This window comes from Nematostella vectensis, chromosome 1, assembly GCF_932526225.1.
Source record: "Nematostella vectensis chromosome 1, jaNemVect1.1, whole genome shotgun sequence".
NCBI lineage: Eukaryota > Metazoa > Cnidaria > Anthozoa > Actiniaria > Edwardsiidae > Nematostella > Nematostella vectensis.
In genome coordinates, this window is record NC_064034.1 from 9228551 (window position 1) to 9250457 (window position 21907).

General features: G+C 40.8%; 3 protein-coding genes and 1 long non-coding RNA gene across 4 annotated transcripts; 3 read left to right on the forward strand and 1 right to left on the reverse strand.

Moving 5' to 3' along the window:
- Positions 1–1414: 1414 nt before the first annotated feature.
- LOC116603705 lies at positions 1415–9108 on the reverse strand. Its single transcript, XR_004290750.2, has 3 exons — positions 8255–9108; positions 2369–2554; positions 1415–1677 (listed from the first exon to the last, which is right to left on the reverse strand). It is a non-coding gene; the product is annotated as an uncharacterized LOC116603705 (long non-coding RNA).
- On the forward strand, positions 7521–10242 carry LOC5520358 (galactosylceramide sulfotransferase). Its single transcript, XM_001640217.3, has 2 exons — positions 7521–8064; positions 9043–10242. Exons 1-2 carry the CDS (start codon positions 7880–7882, stop codon positions 10112–10114), a joined length of 1257 nt encoding a protein of 418 aa, XP_001640267.2. The 5' UTR covers positions 7521–7879; the 3' UTR covers positions 10115–10242.
- Positions 10243–11073: 831 nt separating this feature from the next.
- On the forward strand, positions 11074–14878 carry LOC5520357 (galactose-3-O-sulfotransferase 2). The gene is made up of 2 exons (XM_001640216.3): positions 11074–12475; positions 13320–14878. Exons 1-2 carry the CDS (start codon positions 12180–12182, stop codon positions 14392–14394), a joined length of 1371 nt encoding a protein of 456 aa, XP_001640266.3. The 5' UTR covers positions 11074–12179; the 3' UTR covers positions 14395–14878.
- A 2832-nt stretch (positions 14879–17710) lies between these two features.
- Positions 17711–21095, forward strand: LOC5498041 (galactose-3-O-sulfotransferase 2). The gene is made up of 2 exons (XM_048731782.1): positions 17711–18254; positions 19098–21095. Exons 1-2 carry the CDS (start codon positions 17983–17985, stop codon positions 20170–20172), a joined length of 1347 nt encoding a protein of 448 aa, XP_048587739.1. The 5' UTR covers positions 17711–17982; the 3' UTR covers positions 20173–21095.
- The last annotated feature ends 812 nt before the right edge of the window (positions 21096–21907 follow it).

The following is a 21907-nucleotide window of genomic DNA, read 5'->3' on the forward strand; positions in this document are numbered from 1 at the left end:
TTGTCAAAATATCAACCTTGATTTCTGACCAAAATTCCGAACTAAAAATAGAGACAAGCAAACACAGATCAAGTCACAAATAGATACCTTTATTGCGCTCTGTCAGGTCCCATTTTAAAGCCATTAGCCACAATAATGCTAAAACCTCCATTAGAAGCGAGTCACCATCTTTAGGCATGTTGCATGCCTGCACTGCATCATGGGAGTCTTGGAAACACCTTGACAGAGAGGCGGGAAAACTCTTGTCTGTTTTCGGGATCTCTCCTTAGCCTATTTTACTCACTCTTCATTTAAAGGAAAACGAGTGAGTAAAATGGGCCCATAATACTCAGGAGAGATCCGAAAAACAGACAAGAATGAAGTGAGTCCACTAGAAAGTCTATTTCCTTTAATTTTCCATTTTTTATCACTATACAAATTCTCTTGCGTACTAGAATACGTGAATTTTGAATCTTGAAAAAGGCGCTTTAATACGGCCAAAGAACACGCAAAAAGTAAACATAAACACAACACTAGACTACACGCGTCTTTACAACAAGTTTTTTATTTTTCACTAATTTTGTTTTTCGCCCTATGTTTACCGTAAAATCAATAGGGACAAATAAAGAGCTTGGGCTACCTGTGCATCACCATGCGAAGATAAGTTCATATCAAATTTAGGATTTTAACAGTTTCTTCCTACAGTTTCTTGATTCAGTGGATTTTGATGGATTCCATAAAAGTTTTGTGAACTTTCAAAACGATTCATTCACGGCAAAACCCGACGAACGACTCTAAAATCCAACTCTGCAATTTCTATTCTTCACAATTTTGACACAAGAGCTGTTGTTGTTGTTTACCAGAGTACTTGGTCGAAAGATGAATCCACTTTGATCGTTTTTCGCCTCAAAATATGCGGGTAGAAAACGAAAAAGGCGAGCTAGAAAGTAAGAGCAAGTCTTCGTTCAGCAAAGTTTGATTTCAAATCTCTCAACTGCGCAAAAAATGGTTCGCATTGCTTAGGTAAAGTGACCGACGCCGGCATTTTTTTCGCGCGCAAAAATTCAAAATAAGTTTATTTATGTTATAGATATGTTTATTTTCTCACCTTAAAAAAGATAATTTATTATGTTTCTATAATTTCTTCGAAAATGTTCATTGTGACACATGGGAAAGAAAGTTGGTAGAGCTCTGCACTACTTGACGGTTTGATTGAGTCGCCATCTGCTCACGGGCACGGCCTTTTATACCGCAGGTGCAGCCCCTGCGCGCCCCCGCACAACAAGGGTATTTTATACCGCAGGTCCATCTTTAAAGTCTCTGAATCGTGCCCCCCTTCACCCAGTATTTCGAGGTCCGTTACCGCCCTGAAGCCCTTCTCCCCTCTCACATAAAAAAAATACTTGCTTCTATCCAACTAAGACGATGATAGAAATTAGATGTTGAACGAAGTTTATTGTGACTAATATTTTTTACATGACTTGGTTTTTCTAACCCATTGGCGCCGCCTTAGTCGAGTTACATCTGATGCAAGCCTTTGGTACATCTAGTGAGAGAGGGCGGGAAGCATTTCTAATGCTACACCTTCGCACATTCATTCTATGCATCATTTTCTGCCCCAGAACGGGGGCCATGTTGGGGCTGGACGTCTAGTGGAAATCTTGATATACACAGGCGTAGACGTAGTAGTCTTCACAACTAAACAAAGCATGTATATCAGGAAGCTGCAGTCTTGTAAGTTACAGCTACAGGAAATGTTTTCAAACACAAGGTCCGCCCCCTCCCTCATCCCTCCCTCATCAATAGCGACCATCTTCCTAAAATTGTTGGGCCGCCCATTAAAGAAGGATGCGGGGAGGGACACGCTAGAAATGCCTACAAATCCGAGACCAAAAACGAAATCCAAAGATTAATGTTTTGGGTCTAAGGACATGCTTAGATCCACAAAGCTCTAGAACCACAAAGGCTGCTGGACAAAGCTTTAGATCAAACAGGCTTTTTTGTTTCATTTCATTTTTCCCCATTTCTTTCATTTATACCGGGTTCAGGGCCCGGGGTGATCGCCGCAAAATCAAAGAGATAGCAAATTGGGTGTGGTCAAAGGAATTTTCAACCCTAAGAGATAGTAGAATCGGAAAAAAACACCCCCTAGAGAATTGCAGTTGGTAGAATTTTATACCGTAAAAGATATGAGAACCGGACAAATCCTTCAACAACCCCTAAGGGATAGCAGTCGATATTTTATACCCAAAAGGACAGGACGATCACTTCCGTTACGTTTCTGAAGAGTCCCCCCCTCCCCCGGGGTTCAGCGCCATCTGATCAATGTAACGCAATTATGTAACGCGGCTATGTAAGACAGAAAAAAACAGCTTTAAATTAACCTTACCGCAAGCTGGACAGCATTTGTCGGGGGGTGGTCCATCAGGACTAGGTTCTTCTCCTTCGGGACAGTAACAATTGACGAGATCACAGCGTGCTACATCTCTATCACATGCGCAATGGTAACATTTGGAGTCATTGTGTTTTACCCAGCTCGCGCCGTTCTCCTTTTTAACCCCATTGTGGACGCACGCTGTGAAAAGTGGCACCCACAAAGTTAAGCGTAGTGGCTCACAGCTCGTCTCTTTACTATATGTTACTCCTTTAAGTACTTTTAACTGTCTGCCCTGACTATCATTTCACGCCTTTTATTATTGTCAAGAAGCCGCTAGTTATTTCTTCCTTTACCTAGCGAGAAAAGCAAGAGAAGGAGGAGTACAGCTTAGAGAAAGTCTTAACTCGTCACCCTCTTTTCTTGCTTCCAAATGGACGCTGCTGGACGAACGTTACACTACAGTCCGCCTCCGGTACAGGACCGTAACGACGGGCCTAGTATAACTGCTATCGAGATAAAAACTAATCATGCTTCGAATTTTTTAGTTACCGAACGGTAGTCACTCTACTTTATCTTCCTCGCTTGACGCTGGTAACAAATAACTAGTAGCGGTAATGTAAAAGCGTCGTAGGAAGGTTAGCGGTTAGTTGACAGTGATAAGTAAATAATAATACAATCTAGCCAATTTAAAGCACTAAAAGGAGGTTTCCCCTATACCACTAACCCTCCTCCCCGTCTCCCACTCCTGTACGCTACCCCCTCCTCCCCGTCTCCCACTCCTGTACGCTTCCCCCTCCTCCCCGTCTCCCACTCCTGTACGCTTCCCCCTCCTCCCCGTCTCCCACTCCTTTACGCTTCCCCCACCTCCCCGTCTCCCACTCCTGTACGCTTCCCCCTCCTCCCCGTCTCCCACTCCTGTACGCTCCCCCCTCCTCCCCGTCTCCCACTCCTGTACGCTTCCCCTCCTCCCCGTCTCCCACTCCTGTACGCTACCCCCTCCTCCCCGTCTCCCACTCCTGTACGCTTCCCCCTCCTCCCCGTCTCCCACTCCTGTACGCTCCCCCACCTCCCCGTCTCCCACTCCTGTACGCTTCCCTCTCCTCCCCGTCTCCCACTCCTGTACGCTCCCCCTCCTCCCCGTCTCCCACTCCTGTACGCTTCCCCTCCTCCCCGTCTCCCACTCCTGTACGCTTCCCCCTCCTCCCCGTCTCCCACTCCTGTACGCTTCTCCCTTTTCCCCGTCTCCCACTCCTGTACGCTTCCCCCTCCTCCCCGTCTCCCACTCCTTTACGCTTCCCCCTCCTCCCCGTCTCCCACTCCTGTACGCTTCCCCCTCCTCCCCGTCTCCCACTCCTTTACGCTTCCCCCTCCTCCCCGTCTCCCACTCCTGTACGCTTCCCCCTCCTCCCCGTCTCCCACTCCTGTACGCTTCCCCCTCCTCCCCGTCTCCCACTCCTTTACGCTTCCCCCTCCTCCCCGTCTCCCACTCCTGTACGCTTCCCCCTCTTCCCCGTCTCCCACTCCTGTACGCTTCCCCCTCCTCCCCGTCTCCCACTCCTGTACGCTTCCCCCTCCTCCCCGTCTCCCACTCCTGTACGCTCCCCCCACCTCCCCGTCCCCCACTCCTGTACGCTTCCCCCTCCTCCCCGTCTCCCACTCCTGTACGCTTCCCCCTCCTCCCCGTCTCCCACTCCTATGCGCTTCCCCCTCCTCCCCGTCTCCCACTCCTGTACGCTTCCCCCACCTCCCCGTCTGGTGGTTTTAGAGTACCAAAATAAACGAGGGAAGTCTGAGTAAGTTTCTGTTTCGGCGGGGAGTTTTGGGAGTAGGTTTGACTTTTTTTTTTTTGAAAGCTACAGTTGACTGTGGTTATCCATAGTTAAATCTAATTTATCTTTAATTTAATCCCCTTTTAACCTTGTTTGCAGAAAATCACTATTAACATTTCTTATAGACTCTTCTTAAAAAGTTTAGATGAAACTTGAAGAAATAGCGCAGTTTGTTGAAAAATGCTTGGTGGTTAGAGAAACATTGTAGCAAATTGCAGGTAACAGTTTGTTAAGAAGTATTTGTTACTCACCTCTCCTCTGCCGAGAACTACAGTCGTTGAGATCACCAAAAGAGTAAAAAAAACTTTCAATAAAACAGTCATACTTAGTTTCGTCCAGTTTTTTCTACTACACCCAAGGATTGCGTGTCCTAGTTATCGGATGAGTCAGAGAGTAATCAAGTTCTCGTTTAAGTAATCTTTTTTCTTATGGAAATCAATTAGATTTTTTTTTTGTAATTAAACGACACACACATGCATGCGTCAATTATCACGGTACGGACAAATCCGGATCGCAAGTCCACAGTTCCGCCCGCCAACTCAAGTGCACATTCATCACGCAGTGATGGAAAACAAAAAAAGATAAGGTTATGGACTTTATTTTAAAGAAAAGTGTATTCGTAGAATAACCATGTTACACAAGAGATTAACAGATTATTTTTTAATTGTGGCCCCATAACGAGTTGATGTATTCATGTTCATTTTGTTAAAAATTCAATTTTTTCACGTTATCGGCTTCAAAATTAAAAAAACGAGCATCCAATGTTATTACTTTCCTTCTTTCTACAATTTACATCTAACCTCCGTAAGCCAGTTATTTCCTTTATCTAATCAATAAAAAATGTGTTGGTAATTCTCTTTCAACGAACATGTGACGTCGTCACACAAAAGCTCCTATCTAAATAGAATTAGAATCGTACAAGAAAATGAATGAGTGAGATATTCTTGGCGTGGGAAATTCTTGGGTAAAAAACGTATATATAGTATAATTTGTCAAATGGTTATTGTGATGTTCTTTTACACGGAAGCCACGACTTTGACCAACTTGACACCAAAACATACGCAGCATGGGGAAGAATACTTCATTCATTCACAAAAAGATTTCATGTTCATTCACAAGCACAAGTGCGTGCTTGGGGGTTTGAACTTGTCTGTTTGCAAAAATTAAACGGATAGATAAAAAGTAAAAGCGTCTGCTCTTTCTTTTATCAAAAATATATCTTTCTTTGACATGAACAAAGTAAACGGATAGTTTTTATAATGTGACACGTATAACAGACTTTTATTGGAATTAATTGGTTATTTTCATGAGATATAGCCGAGACGAAATATCTTTGAAAGAAATAACATTCATTTTATCCTAATTTAACATCTATTTATCGCTACTCAAACTAAAAATAATTGTCTAAAGTATTTTTGAAATGAGAAGTGTAGTGGCTTGAACTTAGCCTTGGTTAAAATAGCTGCCGAGCCAAACAAATATTGGCACCCGCTTTATTGAATGAAAGGCAGCGAAAACACAAAGGCCTTCGAAGCTACTATTCACCCCTTGAAAAGTCCCGCATATATACTAGATACGCTCCCATCAACCATTTATTAGACATTATACTGATTTCAACCGGCTTTTAGCCAGTTTTGAGATAGACAAACCTATTAACCTCAAAGTAATTTTAAAAAAGCAAATGGCATTCATAGAGTGAAGATGTGGCTAGTATAAGATACTTGGGGTATCATTGATGACCTCACGTCACGTGATCATCATTGATCACGTGGCGTGTGGTATGCCGTAATCATCCTTGAACACGTGACGTGAGGTATGACGTATTCATCATTGATCACGTGCCTCACACGCAGCTCGACTTGTTCATCCTCCAAAGTACATCGTGTGATCTTAATTTTTTTATAGTTAGTTATACAAGTGCTGTCGTGTCTTGTCATGTTGTGTCGCGTCGTTAACATTACTTACTCACGCATCCAATTGGGCAAGCGAGGGAGGAGTGAGTGGGGATATCGCCAATGCGTACTTGAATGCAGGCTATGTGTTTTGGTTATTTGAAAAAAAGTTTTTGCATTGTGCAAAGTCTAGAGTTCCGCCCGTAAACTCAAGTGCAGTATCACCACTCAGTTCTCGAGAACAAAAATCATTTTAAAGATAAGGTTATGGACTTAATTTCAAAGAAAAGTGTATTCGTAAAATAACCATGTTACACAACAGATCAACAGATTATTTTTTTTAATTGTGGTCCCATAACGAATTGATGCATTCATTTTCATTTTGTAAAATATTCTTCTTTGTTGGTACAATTTTTCTCACGTTATCGTTCAAAAAAAATGAGCATCCTTTCTCACTTTCTTTCTTTGTTTCCTTCTTTCTACAATCTACATCTAACCTCCGTAAGCCAGTTATTACCTTTATCTAATTAATAAAAAAAACTGTGTAGGTAATTGCTCTTTCAACGAATATAACTGTGATCTTTCGTCCAACAGCTCCCACCTAAATAGAATTGAAATGGACAAAAGAAGAAGAGGCCCCCCGTGAGATATTCTAAGAGGAAAAACGTGTACATAGACATAGTATAATTTGTTAATAGTTATTGTGATGAATGCTCTTTTACACGGAAGCCACGACATCAAAACATACGCAGCATGGGGAAAATACCTATGTTCATTCACAAGTTCTTGGAGGATTGGACTTGTCTGTTTGCAATAACTAAAGGAATAGACAAAAATAAAAGCATCTGCTCTTTTTTATATTTAAAATATCTCTTTCTTTGACTTGAATAAAGTAGATTGATAGTCATTACATAATGTGACACGTATTAGAGACTTTTTTTGGAATTATAATTGGTTATTTAAATGCGATTAGCCGAGAGGATATGTTTTTTAAAGAAATTACATTTATCTTTATTCAACTTCACTATCTCTACTCAAAATAAAACCACTGTGGATTAAAACACCTGCCAAGCCAATATGAAGATGATAATCAGCGAAATTGGATGAAAACAGCGAAAAGACCCTCGCCTACAAACCTACTATACACCCCTTGAAAATTCCCGTACATAATAGTAGATACACTCCAATCACCCATTCATTTGACGTTATACCGGTTTTTTTCGGCTTTTAGTTCGTTTGAGTTATTCAAACTTATACCCTGTTCCCCTAAGAGTTTTTAGTAAAAAAAAACTCATACAGTTTTGTTAAAAAGTAAATTTATCCATTAAAGGAACCATTTTTATTGTTTACATGTGCGTATTTGTCAACCTGTTTAAGCGCTGGCCTCTGATTGGCTGAGACTGCAGGTGCCCTTGGTCTTTATGTTTCTTTCCCATCTGCCTTAAAGACTTGCGTCCTTGCCCCTTCGCAATGAAAGCACGCTTTTATCGCATGAGTCCACAAGCGATTGCTCTTTTGCACTTTTATAACGCTTCAACGCTGACAGGCAAAAAAGCGTTCGCTAGGCCTATCACCCGCAATGGCAGACGGCTAAACATTTTGAGTGATCAAAAATTAGCATTTCAAAGGACTTCCTAACAATGTTATTCAAATAACAATCATTGCAGAGGAAAGAAGGAACTTGAAGTCAGCCACCCTTGGCGCCCGCTACTCTCTGGTTGATGTCAGAGAAATGATAACGTTTTTTGGAAGTTAACGTTTGACTTGAAGACTACTAATCGCCTTGGAAGTCGGGGTGTATCATGATACATAGGAGATTCTCCAAACTGAAGGCGCTTTTCTTCGTTTGTGCAGCTAACCTTGTTCTAGTGTTTGTTATAATTACCTACTACGACTTCAGGAAATCATCGCAATTCCGTAAACCTTTCTTCTCAGATAGACTTGATATATCACTGGATGGCCGCCATTATATCCAAAGGGACACAAGGTAAATGATATAATAATCGTATGAGTCTTTTTAAACTTTATTATAATTTTCTAAATTAATTATTTTCCTAAAACACTATTTTTGTTGATTTATCATTGCATTCTAAAATAGGATTAGAATTGTTTTATGATTGTCTAGGTATCCTTCAAATATCTGAATTATATTTGGTTCTCCCATCTTAATGTCATACCTGACTTTTGCTTGTTTTTATCACTTTGTTGTCATCAACCTGTGTGCTGCATTGAACAATACGTCTTCCTGTTCTGTTTGAACAATACGTCTTTCTGATCTGATTTATTTGGCTTTTCTATAAGGGTTAGTTTGCGTGTAATTTATGGATGATTTTGAAGGTGATTATTAATTGCAATAAAAAACACTATGAAAACCCCTGGCGTGATAACCAAATATGCCAATCTGCTTGTTCGCATCTGTCAGCTTAGGTGCATTGAGGTCTAGCTTTCGGTTTTGCAATATAAATCAAGCTAAATCAATCAACTGTCTGTCGGGTAATGTCTGTACAGTGCGCACTGTTTGTTGGGTAATTTCTGTACATTATACAGAACTGTTGGGTAATGTCTGTACAGCGCGCACTGTCTGTCGGGTAATGTCTGTAATGTGCGCCCTGTCTGTTGAGTAATGTCTGTATTGCTCGCACTGTCTGTTGGGTAATTTCTGTACATTGTACATAACTGTTGGGTAATTTCTGTACATTGTTCATAACTGTTGGGTAATGTCTGCACATTGCGCACTGTCTGTCTGATAATCCTTGTATAGTGCGCAATGTCTTTATGAAGGTATCTGTTTTGTACAGTTTCTTTCGGGAAATGACTGAACAATGCGCGCTGTCATTTCATTACAGTCTCGGATGAAGAGGCTCTTGGCTCAAGTGGCCCATGAGTGACTACAGACCGATGCTTCGACATGCGATGTGGCTTCCATCACATGTTATCTCAATCATTGCTTTATTTTCCACTGCAGATGTACTCCAAAAAAGAACGTTGTCTTTTTGAAGACGCACAAAACCGGAAGCAGCACCATCACCAACATCTTACACCGATATGGGGAGAAGCACGACTTGATCTTTGCTCTTCCTGCAGAAGGCAAAAACCGACTAGGTTGGCCGTGGTTCTTTCAGCAAAATCACGTCAAGCAATACAATGTTACGCCAAACATTCTCTGCAGTCACGCACGCTACAACAAAGCCGTCCTGACCTCACTCATGCCAAACGATACAGTGTACGTCACGATATTGCGTGACCCTGTAACGCAATTCGAATCTACATTTTCGTATATGAATTTCGGTGAACTCCTGGGAATTTCTAACGAATCCGATGCACTGAAAACATTCTTGGATAAGCCAAAGGAAGTCTTGGTTGATTACGTTTTAACAAAAGACCTTAGAGTCTACAGCGACCGAGTGAAACTTATTCGGAATGGCATGTTCTTTGATTTGGGACTGGAGTCTAAAGACTTCGAAAATAAAAACCGCATTGCGGACTCTATCAAGGATTTGGAGTCTCAATTTGATCTAGTTATGCTTATGGAGCATTTTGATGAATCACTTGTTCTCTTGAGAAGACTTCTATGTTGGGAGCCAAATGACGTGCTATACTTCCATCTAAACCAAAGACAAGATGTCCACAAAAGAGTGCGTCTGCCTGAGAAACTTGCTCGTAAGATTCGACAATGGAGCGGAGCGGACGTAATTCTTTATGACCATTTTCGCAAAGTTTTCCATAAAAAGATCAGTCAAGAAACAGGAGACTTCCACAGTGAGATTCAAGGCCTAAGATTCAAAAACCAGTACATACAACACATGTGTCTTGACTCACAAAAATCCCAACAAGGGGAATTCAATCCCGAAACTAAAGGTTTTATCATTCGTCGTAACATAACGACAGCGATGAAGAACACATGTGATCGTATGGCTTGGGACGAAATCAGATATCAAAAGTTTCTTAAAAAGAAGCAAGACGTTATGCTACGGAGAAAGCAGTCTTGGTGGAACAACATGTGGCGGAGACTGGTGACTATTTATCACCCCGTATAATTGGTTTGGTGGGGAAAATCTGCGAATATACCGATTAACAATAATTAATGTAAAAAAACAAAATTCATCCTTTCAAACATCATCTTATCGTGTAATGTAAATAATATTTTATAAAACCTGCGACTTTGCCTTTGTGTCATGCATTGTAATAGATGGACACAATTTTAAATGCTTTAAAAAAACATGCAAGAGCAGGGCACCATCTGTAAACGATGTTTGTTAAAACCACCGCTGTCCTCGCTTGACTGGGGCTTTCGATCCTATGGCGGCTGACTCAATACAAAGAGGATCCTCCGAGCCCATTATTGCTCGGGTGCGCAAACCGATCCAATACAGGTATGTCTTGCATTGTTGACCACAAGGCAAAAAAGATGTTGGTGGTGAAAAGGAAAAGTATTTTCACAACATCTAGAGATCCCATTTACCCTCCGACCATGGAAAATCCCCCACAAATCCTTTAAATCACCACAAACCTCGTTTTTCACTTCCAATTAAATATGCTAGCTATTTGGTTTGTTTAAGAACGCGAAGCGCCATCGACTCGTTTATTTGTCCATTCATTTAGCATTTAGTTATCGTCATAAACTAGTTTATTTATCCGTTCACTTCTTGAGATCATTCAGAATATGATTTATTCGCACTTCAGTAATTTGTATCAACAAAAATCTATGAATACGAAAGCTGAATGTCGGGAATAATTTCCGGCGGACGAAGAAGGAAAGCATGTGAAAGAAAGGTTACAATAAATAAATGTTACACTGCACTGAAGCAAATTGGAAGGCGAAGCCCCAAGGAAACGATGGTTTGACCAGGATGGATGGTAACAGACATGAAAATATTGGGGACACGAAAACAGAAACAAAAGGAAGTATTTGGGGACACAGCCACGCCTACTACTCCCGGCGTCGAGAGACCGCGCCGCTTATTATTTTTGACAATGTAGGGATGTCCAATTTCTCACAGAGAACCTCCAAATGCTCCTAAATTTGGATGTTCTCGCGTGACGGCATTTTGTTGTAAGGCTGATACTCGATCGTGGGAGGTGCTTCCATATTTGATTTAAAGCAAAAAGCTCGACACTTCGAGTAGACTGCTCGTTCTAAGCAGGTTTCTATGATTGATATGTGACTTGGTACAGGCCTCACCCTCTCCCCATAATCAGCTTTGAGTAGGGCGGGGCGAGAAGTCAGGTGGGGAAGTTATGGCATTATGGTGGGAAACCTGTAAGCTAATGTCCAGATGCTATTTATACTGATCATGACACAATAAACAGGCGAGAAATGGAACTGATAACATCGTAAATAAACTGGTCAAACTGTTTTTAAGGATGATGTAAGAATATAAGATGTTGTCTTTGGGAAGAGCATCACCTACCAAACAGCAAATGACAAACTAAATTCCTTCGATAGAAATAACAAGAGCAAGATAAGGAAGAGTTTGACTATATGGAATTATGCAAAATTAAGACAATGTATCAGCGGTAATAATAAGATTAGGATAAAGGTATTTGCCAAACCGTTTTTTTGTGCCTAGGAAATATAACCCGGTTTTGTTAAACACTAACTACGCATGCTAAGTCGAACAATGAGGAGATCCATATCAAAGTAAAATATAATGCGAAATGTCGGATTGGGGAAGTGAAAGTAAATATCGTGTCAGACGTGTCAGAAACGACTTTTGCATATTAACAATTCCTTCATAAGACATTTCCCTCTAACATGACAGATTAAAACCAACAAAAAAAAGAAATGTAAAGAGCTTAGGGAAAGAGTCTTTAGACAGTTTCCCGAACATATGATGAATTACTACATCAAGAAAAAAGAACTTTAAAAATAGAAGAAAATATAAGCAATTCATTTAGGGACAGCTTCTTTTTACATTTTTCCGTACAGATTACAAGACGTACAACATCAAAGGAAAGAAATGTAGATTTTCAATAAACATAGGGAAAGGCTCTTTAGAGATCGCACTCCAACATGAGAAATTACAACATTTAAAGAAAAAAAATGCAGTTGTGTGCAACAATGAGAATAGCGACAGTCTCGTTCGCCTAACAACATGACAGATGACAACATTTAAAGAAAAGAAAGGTAGAGAAACAAAAGACTATAATGGCAGCCCGGTTAGACATGGTCCTCCCAAAGAGTCAAGGTCTTTCTCTAGCAACTCTAAATATCCGCTGGAAAGCAATATGATATTTCGCAACCTCAAGGCGCTATTTTACGTTATTTGCGCTGTTAGTTTGATGATAGTGTGTGTTATCGTCGTGTTCTACGACTTCAAAACATCACCGCGAAATCGCTCCTTTACTCACGGGGACGCAATTCTGGTGGACGCCCGTCATAATACCCGTAAAAAGAGGTTTGTTAACGTAGTGTTAATTATTTATCTATTTATCATTGATGCTTTATGCAGGCGGATCCAGTTCAACAAGGCAAATTTACATTGATGTATCTGCTACTAACAGAATTCAATAGAATGATACTTGCATACAAAACAAAAGAGCTAAGAATACAACAATTTAAACATTGGTTGGTACATGTTTGCTTATTAATTTGTGCAATTATTTCGTCGTTTATAAATATATTCTGATACAGAAAATATCCATTTTAAAAGTTGCTGGAAAAAAATTATCCTCTCCTTTTTCCCAGGAGCGGACCATTCCTTTTTTTCCCAGCCAGCATTGGTTAGGCATTTTAGCACAATGAATACATGAATAATTGCCCGTATAATCGATCGGGACGTTTTTTTCTCCAAGCATCTTCTTCGGCGCTCCCAAAAATATCCCCAGCACAACTATTCGACTTCACAAATTTGCTAGCAGAACCATTCGGGACGGTTATTTTTCCACAGCAACCGAGGGGTCTAACATCTTTCCAGCCAGAAAAAAAAAACGGGCTGCGGGACAGATACTTTGCGGAACAGATTTGTTTTGTGCCCTTGTTTATGCTTGTTCATGTCTATAAGTATCTCTGGGGAAATATAACTTTTTCGGGTTAAAGAAATCACCATAGCAAATGATAGTCCGTTGAGGACTTTGAACAGAGCTAAAACAAAGCAGAAAACTTATATTTTACGAACGGCTTTTTTCCAGCGTTTCTAGTCGAGTGTATCGTGGATCCGCCGTGGATATGCGTCCTTAGTGTTTCTGTGTGTTTATGACATGCAAATGTTATTCTAACCATTGGTTCATTTGCCTCTATAGTTGTACTCCTAAAAAGAACGTTGTCTTTCTAAAGACGCACAAAACCGGAAGCAGCACCATCAGCAACATCTTCCACCGATATGGGGAGAAGCACGATTTGGTATTCGTTCTTCCTGTGGAAGAAACAACAAGCCTGCTGGGATGGCCATGGTTCTTTCAGGAAAGTCACGTCAAGCAATACAATGTCAAGCCAAACGTCCTCTGCAGTCACGCACGCTACAACAGGGCCACCCTAACATCATTCATGCCAAACGATACAGTGTATGTGACGATATTGCGTGACCCTGTAATGCAATTCGAATCTACGTTTTCGTATATGAAATTCAGTGAACTCCTTGGAATTTCTAATGAATCCGATGCACTGGAAACTTTCTTGGAGAAGCCAAAAGAAATCTTGGTTGACTACGTTTTAACAAAAGACCTTAGAGTTAACAGTCATCGGCTGAAACTTATCCGAAATGGCATGTTTTTTGATTTGGGACTGGAGTCTAAAGACTTCGAAAATAAAACCCGCATTGCGGACTCTATCAAGGATTTGGAGTCTCAGTTTGATCTAATTATGCTTTTGGAGCACTTCGATGAATCGCTTGTTCTCTTGAGGAGACTTCTATGTTGGGAGCCAAATGACGTACTGTATTTTAGTATCAACCAAAGGGACGATGTCCACAAAAGAGTACATCTACCGGAAAAGCTTGCTCGCAAGATTCGCCAATGGAACAGTGCAGATGTTGCTCTTTATAAGCACTTTAGCAAGGTTTTGCGAAAAAAGCTCTATAAGCAATCAGGTGAATTTTACAGTGAAGTGAAAGATCTAAAAGTTAGAAACCGGCACATGCAGCATATGTGCATTGATTCAGAAAAATCAGAAAAAGTGTTGTTAGATCGAAACATTAAAGGTTTTAGGATTCGTCAGAATATAACGAGAGAGTCGAAGAACACGTGTGATCGAATGACTCTTATGTCAATCGATTATCAAAGGATTTTGAGGAGGAAACAAGATGCTATGCTTCGTAGACATAAATCGTTGATGAGTAGAATGTGGGAAAGAATTGTGACTTTTTTTAATTCGGTGTAAATGTCTTGGACAGATCTTGCACGTGCGCTCCCTCTACCTCGACCGAAAAATATCTATATCTGCACCCCCGTCGTCAAACTCTGGCTGGAAAGTACTGGGGCCGGATCCTGAAAGGCCGATTAACTTAAACCTAGATCAGCGCCTAATCCCAGGTTAAAATGCGCTAATCGTAGGTTAGCTAACCTACGGATAACACAACGTTCACTAAAGCGAAGTAATCCCTCGATTTACTAACCCTGGATTAAGCGAGTGAAAAACTAGTTTGACGAGTAAAATTCACACAGGATACCCACAGTAGATCAACACAGTAGAGCAACTCAAATATTTACCTTTGGTGATTTTATTTTCGCAGAGTAGCCCCGAAACACCTCTACATCGCCTGTATGTACCTCCATTTTCTTGCCAAAAATGTCATTTGCAGGATTCGAGTTTTGTGCGTGACGCTAGCGAAACAGATTCATTTCAATTATATAATAAGTTTCATTTAACTTTCTGTCTGTCCCAGAGCAATTTTCGAGTCAGCATCGCAACGAAGGTCGCATAACAATGCGAAATGTTAGGACACTTCATTTTATGAAATTTTAGTTCTACTACAAAGTTTGGGAAGCCTGTGTTACGCCAACTAAACCGTAGGTTAGCGAGTTAACCCACCTCGCGAGCAGGGTTAGATTTTACCTCCAAACTAACCCAGAGTTAATGCTAATCAGCGTTTCGGGAACAGAAATAGCCGGGGTAAAAATGTAATCGTGGGTTAGGGCAAATTAAACCCTGGGTTAGCGGTAATCGGCTTTTCAGGAACCGGCCCCTGATCAGTGGCAGAAAGGAGTAGGGTCAGCCCATTGACCAAGGTACCTCTTCTAGATCACATTGACCAAGGTACCTCTTCTAGATCACATTGACCAAGGTACCTCTTCTAGATCACATTGACCAAGGTACCTCTTCTAGGTCACATTGACCAAGGTACATCTTCTAGATCACATTGACCAAGGTACCTCTTCTAGATCACATTGACCAAGGTACCTCTTCTAGATCACATTGACCAAGGTACCTCTTCTAGATCACATTGACCAAGGTACCTCTTCTAGATCACATTGACCAAGGTACCTCTTCTAGATCACATTTACCAAGGTACCTCTTCTAGATCACATTGACCAAGGTACATCTTCTAGATCACATTGACCAAAGTACCTCTTCTAGATCACATTGACCAAGGTACCTCTTCTAGATCACATTGACCAAGGTACCTCTTCTAGATCACATTGACCAAGGTACCTCTTCTAGATCACATTGACCAATTGACCAAGGTACCTCTTCTAGATCACATTGACCAATTGACCAAGGTACCTCTTCTAGATCACATTGATCAAGGTACCTCTTCTAGATCACATTGACCAATTGACCAAGGTACCTCTTCTAGATCACATTGACAAAGGTACCTCTTCTAGATCACATTGACCAAGGTACCTCTTCTAGATCACATTGACCAAGGTACCTCTTCTAGATCACATTGACCAAGGTACCTCTTCTAGGTCACATTGACCAAGGTACCTCTTCTAGGTCACATTGACCAAGGTACTTCTTCTAGATCACATTGACCAAGGTACCTCTTCTAGATCACATTGACCAAGGTACCTCTTCTAGGTCACATTGACCAAGGTACCTCTTCTAGATCACATTGACCAAGGTACCTCTTCTAGATCACATTGACCAAGGTACCTCTTCTAGATCACATTGACCAAGGTACCTCTTCTAGATCACATTTACCAAGGTACCTCTTCTAGATCACATTGACCAAGGTACATCTTCTAGATCACATTGACCAAAGTACCTCTTCTAGATCACATTGACCAAGGTACCTCTTCTAGATCACATTGACCAAGGTACCTCTTCTAGATCACATTGACCAAGGTACCTCTTCTAGATCACATTGACCAATTGACCAAGGTACCTCTTCTAGATCACATTGACCAATTGACCAAGGTACCTCTTCTAGATCACATTGACCAAGGTACCTCTTCTAGATCACATTGACCAATTGACCAAGGTACCTCTTTTAGATCACATTGACAAAGGTACCTCTTCTAGATCACATTGACCAAGGTACCTCTTCTAGATCACATTGACCAAGGTACCTCTTCTAGATCACATTGACCAAGGTACCTCTTCTAGGTCACATTGACCAAGGTACCTCTTCTAGGTCACATTGACCAAGGTACTTCTTCTAGATCACATTGACCAAGGTACCTCTTCTAGATCACATTGACCAAGGTACCTCTTCTAGGTCACATTGACCAAGGTACCTCTTCTAGATCACATTGACCAAGGTACCTCTTCTAGATCACATTGACCAAGGTACCTCTTCTAGATCACATTGACCAAGGTACCTCTTCTAGATCACATTGACCAAGGTACCTCTTCTAGATCACATTGACCAAGGTACCTCTTCTAGGTCACATTGACCAAGGTATCTCTTCTAGATCACATTGACCAAGGTACCTCTTCTAGATCACATTGACCAAGGTACCTCTTCTAGATCACATTGACCAAGGTACCTCTTCTAGATCACATTAGATAAGAAAACAATTGGCTATTATTCTAGACATACGCTGAACGGCGTATGGCACGCCAGATGCCGTCGTCATCATGTACAACACATTTTGATCAAAGTTTTTAGTGCCCCTTTGTTCAGTCACGCAGATACACATGACATCTTTTCCCTTCGGAAACAGTAAAAGCTGAATTATGCTTAAATGCATGATATTGTGTTGGTAGTTTTATTGCTTATAAAATGCAAAATCAAATTGTATCAGTAATAACAGCCTTAAATATTATTGTTATTGATCATATAATTCTAGAAATCTATTGGGTATAATGTTTTTGTATGGACTGAAATTTGAAAACATCTTTAAGAACATTTAAATGCTTTTAAATAAAAATCAGCCAAAAAATAAGAACGGCCTAGCCTCAACTAAAAATAAGAAGTTTTTGTTTTTAAAGAAAGAGTGTATTACTTGAAATAGTGTGTTTTTCGCTCGGATCAGGCGGGGAGGGGGGATATAACCGGCCATCCATACAAACTTAAGGGGGCTGCGTGTGCGCATTTTTGCGTCTAATGTTATTCCTATAGCCGCGAACGTATCTAAAAATCTTTGCCTTTTCAAGTACTGTTTTAAAAATCTTAGCCAAAAAAATGCAATAGTCAATTTTATTTCTATCCGTTTTGTTTAATTATTACCTTATAGCTTTTCTGTGTTACGTATCTTTAATCAAGTCTGGGTATAATTTGTTATGCATGCATATTCAGTGGATTGCGTGATCATTCATGCATCTTCACTAGAAAAAAAAAACAAGCCACGAACATGCACCACAGAAGAGCTTTAAGAGTAGTTCTACAGCCTTGCTTCTGGCTGGCACGATCGATACGGAGACGAACAAACAGCACTCTTATTTTTAGCACAGTTTGCTTCAGTTTAATCATCTTTTTTATCGCATCAAGGACCTTTAGTGAAACAGAGCTTGAATCAGAAGAGTACATGGACAAAGTAGCCAGAACTGCAGCATGCAAGTTACCAAACATCAATCCTTTCCATGAGAGAAACAAAAGACTATAATGGCAGCCCGGTTAGACATGGTCCTCCCAAAGAGTCAAGGTCTTTCTCTAGCAACTCTAAATATCCGCTGGAAAGCAATATGATATTTCGCAACCTCAAGGCGCTATTTTACGTTATTTGCGCTGTTAGTTTGATGATAGTGTGTGTTATCGTCGTGTTCTACGACTTCAAAACATCACCGCGAAATCGCTCCTTTACTCACGGGGACGCAATTCTGGTGGACGCCCGTCATAATACCCGTAAAAAGAGGTTTGTTAACGTAGTGTTAATTATTTATCTATTTATCATTGATGCTTTATGCAGGCGGATCCAGTTCAACAAGGCAAATTTACATTGATGTATCTGCTACTAACAGAATTCAATAGAATGATACTTGCATACAAAACAAAAGAGCTAAGAATACAACAATTTAAACATTGGTTGGTACATGTTTGCTTATTAATTTGTGCAATTATTTCGTCGTTTATAAATATATTCTGATACAGAAAATATCCATTTTAAAAGTTGCTGGGAAAAAATTATCCTCTCCTTTTTCCCAGGAGCGGACCATTCCTTTTTTTCCCAGCCAGCATTGGTTAGGCATTTTAGCACAATGAATACATGAATAATTGCCCGTATAATCGATCGGGACGTTTTTTTCTCCAAGCATCTTCTTCGGCGCTCCCAAAAATATCCCCAGCACAACTATTCGACTTCACAAATTTGCTAACAGAACCATTCGGGACGGTTATTTTTCCACAGCAACCGAGGGGTCTAACATCTTTCCAGCCAGAAAAAAAAACGGGCTGCGGGACAGATACTTTGCGGAACAGATTTGTTTTGTGCCCTTGTTTATGCTTGTTCATGTCTATAAGTATCTCTGGGGAAATATAACTTTTTCGGGTTAAAGAAATCACCATAGCAAATGATAGTCCGTTGAGGACTTTGAACAGAGCTAAAACAAAGCAGAAAACTTATATTTTACGAACGGCTTTTTTCCAGCGTTTCTAGTCGAGTGTATCGTGGATCCGCCGTGGATATGCGTCCTTAGTGTTTCTGTGTGTTTATGACATGCAAATGTTATTCTAACCATTGGTTCATTTGCCTCTATAGTTGTACTCCTAAAAAGAACGTTGTCTTTCTAAAGACGCACAAAACCGGAAGCAGCACCATCAGCAACATCTTCCACCGATATGGGGAGAAGCACGATTTGGTATTCGTTCTTCCTGTGGAAGAAACAACAAGCCTGCTGGGATGGCCATGGTTCTTTCAGGAAAGTCACGTCAAGCAATACAATGTCAAGCCAAACATCCTCTGCAGTCACGCACGCTACAACAGGGCCACCCTAACATCATTCATGCCAAACGATACAGTGTATGTGACGATATTGCGTGACCCTGTAACGCAATTCGAATCTACGTTTTCGTATATGAAATTCAGTGAACTCCTTGGAATTTCTAATGAATCCGATGCACTGGAAACTTTCTTGGAGAAGCCAAAAGAAATCTTGGTTGACTACGTTTTAACAAAAGACCTTAGAGTCAACAGTCATCGGCTGAAACTTATCCGAAATGGCATGTTTTTTGATTTGGGACTGGAGTCTAAAGACTTCGAAAATAAAACCCGCATTGCGGATTCTATCAAGGATTTGGAGTCTCAGTTTGATCTAATTATGCTTTTGGAGCACTTCGATGAATCGCTTGTTCTCTTGAGGAGACTTCTATGTTGGGAGCCAAATGACGTACTGTATTTTAGTATCAACCAAAGGGACGATGTCCACAAAAGAGTAAATCTACCGGAAAAGCTTGCTCACAAGATTCGCCAATGGAACAGTGCAGATGTTGCTCTTTATAAGCACTTTAGCAAGGTTTTGCGAAAAAAGCTCTATAAGCAATCAGGTGAATTTTACAGTGAAGTGAAAGATCTAAAAGTTAGAAACCGGCACATGCAGCATATGTGCATTGATTCAGAAAAATCAGAAAAAGTGTTGTTAGATCGAAACATTAAAGGTTTTAGGATTCGTCAGAATATAACGAGAGAGTCGAAGAACACGTGTGATCGAATGACTCTTATGTCAATCGATTATCAAAGGATTTTGAGGAGGAAACAAGATGCTATGCTTCGTAGACATAAATCGTTGATGAGTAGAATGTGGGAAAGAATTGTGACTTTTTTTAATTCGGTGTAAATGTCTTGGACAGATCTTGCACGTGCGCTCCCTCTACCTCGACCGAAAAATATCTATATCTGCACCCCCGTCGTCAAACCCTGGCTGGAAAGTACTGGGGCCGGATCCTGAAAGGCCGATTAACTTAAACCTAGATCAGCGCCTAATCCCAGGTTAAAATGTGCTAATCGTAGGTTAGCTAACCTACGGATAACACAACGTTCACTAAAGCGAAGTAATCCCTCGATTTACTAACCCTGGATTAAGCGAGTGAAAAACTAGTTTGACGAGTAAAATTCACACAGGATACCTACAGTAGATCAACACAGTAGAGCAACTCAAATATTTACCTTTGGTGATTTTATTTTCGCAGAGTAGCCCCGAAACACCTCTACATCGCCTGTATGTACCTCCATTTTCTTGCCAAAAATGTCATTTGCAGGATTCGAGTTTTGTGCGTGACGCTAGCGAAACAGATTCATTTCAATTATATAATAAGTTTCATTTAACTTTCTGTCTGTCCCAGCGCAATTTTCGAGTCAGCATCGCAACGAAGGTCGCATAACAATGCGAAATGTTAGGACACTTCATTTTATGAAATTTTAGTTCTACTACAAAGTTTGGGAAGCCTGTGTTACGCCAACTAAACCGTAGGTTAGCGAGTTAACCCACCTCGCGAGCAGGGTTAGATTTTACCTCCAAATTAACCCAGAGTTAATGCTAATCAGCGTTTCGGGAACAGAAATAGCCGGGGTAAAAATGTAATCGTGGTTTAGGGCAAATTAAAACCTGGGTTAGCGATAATCGGCTTTTCAGGAACCGGCCCCTGATCAGTGGCAGAAAGGAGTAGGGTCAGCCCATTGACCAAGGTACCTCTTCTAGATCACATTGACCAAGGTACCTCTTCTAGGTCACATTGACCAAGGTACCTCTTCTAGATCACATTGACCAAGGTACCTCTTCTAGATCACATTGACCAAGGTACCTCTTCTAGATCACATTGACCAAGGTACCTCTTCTAGATCACATTGACCAAGGTACCTCTTCTAGATCACATTGACCAAGGTACCTCTTCTAGATCACATTGACCAATTGACCAAGGTACCTCTTCTAGATCACATTGACAAAGGTACCTCTTCTAGATCACATTGACCAAGGTACCTCTTCTAGATCACATTGACCAAGGTACCTCTTCTAGATCACATTGACCAAGGTACCTCTTCTAGGTCACATTGACCAAGGTACCTCTTCTAGATCACATTGACCAATTGACCAAGGTACCTCTTCTAGATCACATTGACCAAGGTACCTCTTCTAGATCACATTGACCAAGGTACCTCTTCTAGATCACATTGACCAATTGACCAAGGTACCTCTTCTAGATCACATTGACCAATTGACCAAGGTACCTCTTCTAGATCACATTGACCAATTGACCAAGGTACCTCTTCTAGATCACATTGACCAATTGACCAAGGTACCTCTTCTAGATCTCATTGACCAAGGTACCTCTTCTAGATCACATTGAGCAATTGACCAAGGTACCTCTTCTAGATCACATTGACAAAGGTACCTCTTCTAGATCACATTGACCAAGGTACCTCTTCTAGATCACATTGACCAATTGACCAAGGTACCTCTTCTAGATCACATTGACAAAGGTACCTCTTCTAGATCACATTGACCAAGGTACCTCTTCTAGATCACATTGACCAAGGTACCTCTTCTAGATCACATTGACCAAGGTACCTCTTCT